This window comes from Acomys minous (assembly GCF_964271855.1).
Source record: "Acomys minous genome assembly, chromosome: 1".
NCBI classification, from domain to species: domain Eukaryota; kingdom Metazoa; phylum Chordata; class Mammalia; order Rodentia; family Muridae; genus Acomys; species Acomys minous.
In genome coordinates this window covers 119,610,371-119,616,370 of record NC_140483.1, presented here as the reverse complement: position 1 = coordinate 119,616,370, position 6,000 = coordinate 119,610,371, and the positions used below count along the sequence as shown (strand labels likewise).

At 50.0% G+C, this 6,000-nt stretch overlaps 1 protein-coding gene across 1 annotated transcript in view; it reads right to left on the bottom strand.

The window, feature by feature from the left end:
* Positions 1-599: 599 nt before the first annotated feature.
* GDF6 (growth differentiation factor 6) overlaps positions 600-6,000 on the bottom strand; it is a 16,575-nt gene continuing 11,174 nt past the window's right edge. The window contains exon 2 of the mRNA XM_084776251.1: positions 600-1,795. Within this exon, the coding sequence (XP_084632377.1) occupies positions 846-1,795 (950 nt within the window). The 3' untranslated portion in view covers positions 600-845. The remainder of the gene's footprint in view (positions 1,796-6,000) is intronic.

The window sequence follows — 6,000 nt, the reverse complement described above, 5'->3', positions numbered from 1 at the left end:
GGTGGGCTCCCTCCAGACTTGGGTAATGCACCTCTGTGTCACCCGTCAGAGGTAAAGGCCTTGTGGTTTCTCATTATCCTTCACGGGGTCCCACATGGACTAATTCTTGTCATTCCATCCATACCAACTCTCCCACCACCACCTCCCCCCTTCTGCCAGCAACAGTAAAGGCATCTGGAGACCTGAGTCCACAGTGGTGGTAACTCCCAGTTCCCTATGCTGGGAGAGGCCAGGACAGAGCCTATAAACTCATGGGAATGCACAAAGGAGAGAAAGGCAGCACGGGCCTCTCTAAGGGCAAGATCCTTCCGGACTCGAATATCCCTTTGGACAACTCCCCTAATACTTCCCCGTGCAGAAAGAAGCCAAGGACGCCAGCTATGGCCGGCAAGACCCAAAGACCTCATTTTCTTACACAAGTAGAAACAACCAGTCTGAGATATGGGCAAAAGTGAATGATTCTCTCTCACGTTCCCCTCCCCCGCAACTCCCGCAATCCACAGAACACTTGTGAACAGAAACGTGTCTCCCCTCCCTCCATCTCTCAAAACCAAGGAGACTCAAAAAATAATAATAAAAAATAAAAATAAAAAGCCATAAGAATAAAGAAAAGAAAGAATCTTTCTTGTCTAGTCTTTCCAGAGTGGCCAGGCAAAGTGTGAAACCCTTAGCTGCTTCTGGGGTTGGAGGGTGGAAGGTTCTGGGAGGATTGGGCTGCCTCTTCTTCCACTGCGCCCCTACGTTCATGCGGTCCCCCACCTGTGGCCTCTTCCAGGCCAGCTCCTGCTAGCCTCTCAGCAGTCAGGCGTCCTTCCATGGTCCCCGGCCCAGGCGGGACAGCACCGCTACCTGCAGCCACAGGACTCCACCACCATGTCCTCATACTGCTTGTAGACCACATTATTGCCCGCGTCGATGTACAGGATGCTGATGGGAGTCAATTTGGTGGGAACGCAGCAGCTGGGCGGGGTGGAGCCCGGGTCCATAGAGTTCATCAGCGTCTGGATAATGGCGTGGTTAGTGGGCTCCAGGTGGGAGCGCAGCGGAAAGTCGCACACGCCCTCGCAGTGATAGGCCTCGTACTCTAGGGGCGCGATAATCCAGTCGTCCCAGCCCAACTCCTTAAAATTCACGTGCAGAGGCTTTCTGCTGCAGCGCAGCCTGGATTTCTTGCCGTGTCGCTTGCCATGGCGGCTGGCGAAGGCGGTGCGTCGCCTCCGGCGGCCGGGCGAGGGCAGCCAAGACCCGGCGTCTGGGGAGCCCGACGGCGCTGGCCATGACCCCTCGGCTCCCGCAGCCTCTACTGAGCCCAGCTGCTCTCGCATCTCAGTGAACAGGTTCTTGCGCTGGGATCTGGTGAACACAACGAGTAGGGCGCGCTCCTGGGGCGGCCGCACCCTCCGGCCGAAGCCCAGACTCCGCAGGTCCAGGGGCGGTAGCTGTTGGGGATCCCTCGCGCGCGCCTCAGTATCCCCGGTGTCCGGCTCGCCCCAGGCGGCTCGCAGCTCCAAGCACAGCTGCTTCCACGGCTGAGGACGCAGGCCCTGCCACACGTCGAAGACTTCCCAGCCGGCCTGGGTTGGCCCCTGAGGATCCAGGGTCTTGGAGTCCAGCAGCAGTGGGGACAAACAGGGGAAGAGCTGCACGTGCAGCGGTCGGGCCGGTGGCCCCCAGGGCGTTGGGGGCGCCTGGCGATAAAGCCTCAACTCTGCGCCCACCAGCTCTTCTTTGTCTGAGAGTGTGGACACATCAAACAAATACTTCTGTCTCCGGAGAGGAGTGTGCGAGAGATCGTCTGCGAGATAAAAAATAATTACAGTCAGTTTCACTTACCGGGAGATCAGCCCGGTGCTCTTCAGCGGTCCGCAAGAGAAAGGGGGAAGGAGGGGGCAGGCTGCCAGAGAGTCCCGTTAGGCCGCCCAACCACCCACAAGTTCATCTCCTGGACCATACGTAGAGACTGAACTCTCTCCTCAGCTCAGCCTGAAACAGAAGTCTGTACTCCTCTTGAGGCAGCCTACCTGAGCACAGCCTCAGAAGGCTGTGTAACCACCAACGCGCCCTTCTTGCCCCAAGTCTGGGCCACGCTTCCCTCGCCCTTCAGTCCACCGACTCTCATCACTGACTCCTCAAATGTTGCCTCTTCCAAGAGGTCATCGCTAATCACCACCCTGGTGCAAAGCAGCCTCCCTGGACCACTATCACAGGACGTTGGCTTATTGTCTTTCTGGCACTTGAAAGTATCTACAATTATCCCCGTCAATATTTGTCACGAGGTCTGTCTTTCCCAACCACCGGACACCCTCCACCAACCTATAGAAGTGAAGACAATTGCCAAGCCCTTGCTTACCACAGACCTAGAGTCCTGGGCGACCTAGAATACAGGCAGGTCAATAGGCGCAAAATTTGCAGAACAGTAATTTTTCAGTTTGCCTTTAAAAGTGTCAGCGTCTGGGTCTACTTGTCTAATTGAATCGATATCGAAGAACATGACTGTAGCGTGGGGCTTTTGTGTGCTTGTTGTGATCCTCTTTCCTTCAGACTCCGAAGTGATTTATAACTACAGCCACTCTACAGTCCCAGTAAGTAGCCCAGGGTCATACTGCTAACCACTGCCCCCCACCCCCACCCCCGTGGCTGGGACGTTTTAGGTCCAGCATGATGCAGACAGAAGAGTTACTGTGTCGCTTCTTTCTTTATTTTCCAATTGTTCTTTTCCTTCCTTACAACAAATAAAAGAGTGATATAGGTTTCAGAAGTGGAGACAGGAGGATGAGCAAGCTAGCACACCAGACTTACACCTATTGAGAGTTTTCTGGTGCGTGGGAAATAGACATTCCTGGAAGGAGAAAACCTCAGCCAAGGATACTTAGACACAGGCACAAACATGCCCCACCCCTTTCCCCATCATCCAATCTGATGTTCTGTGTTTCCAAAAAATCCTAAAAATACATTTCTTGCTTACAAGTGAAAAAAAAGAAAAGAAATTTTTGACACATACAGACTGGCAGACTTGAAAAATTCCATGGCAAATTCTTTAAGACTAAGGGTAAATTAGACCTCTTTTTTTTTTCTTTTGACACATTTGTGCATTCAGCCAACATCACTTCAACGTGCAAGGCGGAAAGCTAAGCAGATTTTCCTGGGCTGCCTTCCCATAAAATGTTTACAACCCAGCAAATACAAAAATCCCCAAAGCCCCCTGCTTTCCCCAGAAGCTAGTAAAATATGGGTTGATTTCAATAGTAAAGGTATGGCCAGGTCCAGTTGGACCCTCACTGCCTGTCCAGATGTAGCCTGGGGACACAGAGGCCATGGATACTGGCTCTGGAACCTTAGCCACACCCACCCACCCAGCACTCTGGGCTAACCACTGGCCCAGCCCTATCTCAGGTACATTCCTGCACCTGAGACAGAGCTGTGAGAAGGGCTAGAGAGATGGAAAGGGGAACTACCGCTGCTGCAGGAAGTTGATGTATGGAAACCAAGACCTTCAAGCCAATGGGGGTGGGGGCAGTTGAACACACTTTCTTTTTCCTTCATAGAAAGCTGTGTTTGACAATGGTGTTTAGCAGCCACCGCTAACACGTGCTGCAGGAGATAAATGTGAGGGCTGGCATAGTTCTAACTTGGTTCCAATGAACAACTTGATAGGATAGGTCAATACTGTTCCCATTTCCATGATGGGAAAACAAAGGTCTTGGGGAAATAGTTACCTAAAATAAATAATGATGCTGAAGGCAGTAGTTAGATCTACTTAGTTCCAAAGCTTGAGAGTTTCACAGTGAGTCCTGTTGCCTCTGCACTGTAGGCCAAATATTGAATTCTGGAAGCAACCAAGAGTGGCTAGGGGCTAAAGGAAGGGAGGTACAGACCAAACTGTGTGTGTAGAGCTTGTTGGGAATAAATCCTGGCCTTCTTTAGGAAATATTTCCATCTGTATTCATAAATGACATACTTGGTTGTTGGCTGAGGTACATAGGCAGGTATACAGAATAATGGTTTACTTTATCTCTCCTGCACCCTGAAAAGATGGTCCTTCTTTTGCTTCCATACTTTTGGGGTTCGGGTGGGGGGTTGAAGGCATGGTTTCTCTGTGTAGCCTTGGCTTTCCTGGAACTCAATCTATAGACCAGGCTGGCCTTGAACTCACAGAGATCCTCCTGTCTCTGCCTCCCAAGTGCTGGGATTAAAGGCGTGTGCCCAGCTCTTTTTTTTTTCCTAGGAGTAAAGTAAGACATGTTTAGTTTGCACAGCTGATTCAAAGCTGAGAGAAATGTCTGTAGAACCGGCTCTTGTATACTCTCCAATCCTAAGTTGTCTCGTGACCTGCCTTGCAAGACAGTCCTATACATATACTATTCTAGGACTCAAGAAAGAATGTACGTGTGACTTCCGGTCTCCATATGCTCCTTTTCTTCCTGTGTTAGTCTACCTCATCATGACTAGAGGAGTCCTACCGAATACTTAAACAGCCACCCCAGTCCACATGTCACAGCATCCCAGGTAAACACACTCACGAGTGGTGTGGCCCTCTCTTGGTAAAGAAGCTGCCTGGGGCCATCTAACTGGGCTAAGAATTCTGTAGTCCAGGAACCTGAAGATCAGTCTAGTTCAGTGTCCATTAATACACACACACACACACACACACACACACACACACACACACACACGCATGCACGCACTACCAAATGAACAACAAAAACAACCTAGCATCATGAATACCTCATAGAAGTTTGTTAAAGACAAAAATTATCTCAGGTTCCTGAGACTAAGGGGCTGCCGCTCTAGGAACATCTGGATGATGCCAATCCTATCACCTGAGGGGCTCACTCTCAGAAAAGCCCTGACATTGGACTTCCTATCACGAGGGGGAAGAATCACCATAGTAAAGACAGAGCAAAGCACCCAAGTCCAAGGCAGGTTCCAAGTCACTGCTGCCAGACCGCGTCACCATTTCTCTAGGCTCTTCCTAGTCCATAACTACATGCCTTCTCAGTACATCTCTAGAGCCTCTAAGTCCTAAGCAAAGGACCCAAGAAGATAGCTGCGCTTTACTGATCCCCTCCAGACCACATTCTCTCCATGTTTGAACCTGCTTTGGAGCCCTATACAGCAAAGACATAGCCAAGAAGAGGCATGCCACAGGTCTGGAATGTAGAGACCACCATGTAACCACAGTTACAAACTATTACAAACACTTTACCATCTGACCTGGCAACCCAAAGCCTGGCCCATATGCCACGGGTCACCTGTAGCTAGGAAGCTGGCCCTTTGCAATGCCTTGCAAAGCCCTCACCTCCTATTAGGTCTTATATAAATAAATATAGGCGATGTCAGCAGATGACTGAAACCCTGTGGGCGTCTAAAGCTGTGGCACTGTCTCATAACCATCTCACGGTCATCCTGGAAGTAACTTCTCTGCTTTGGGCTCTCTACATTGAGAAGTGATCGGTAATTCATCATGAAAGGCTTCTAATCACATCAAGCTAACTTGTTACAGCTCAGTTCACACCTCAGGCAACTGAGGTGGCTGACTATGGCCCTCACAACCCTCTCAAGCATCTCCCCGTTTTTCTCCTTTCCCTGGAAGATGAGTAGAAAAAAAAAGAGGAGAAAGAAAAGGAGGAAGAGTCATCACAGGCATATCTCAAGAAAATCCTGCACAAGTAGAAGATCAGCAAAATACAATAATGTGGGGAAACCTCAGACTGACACTTCTGGTGTGGGGTGTCTCGGTTTTTATTTGTCTAACTGTTTGTGAACAGCTCTCGTGTGTAGTTATGGCTAGGGCGGAACTCTCTCCACTTCCCCCTGTGCTGTAATCACATCATCCAAGGCTCCTAGCACAGACATTCTAAAAATTAAAATAGAAGACAGATGTTGATCAAAAGATGTGTCCCAGACAGAATAAATGTAAGTTAAGAAGACAAGGCCTTTAAAGAAGAAAAATGGGGAGTAGTTATGGAAACAGACATTCTTAGAAAAGGCAAGTGCATG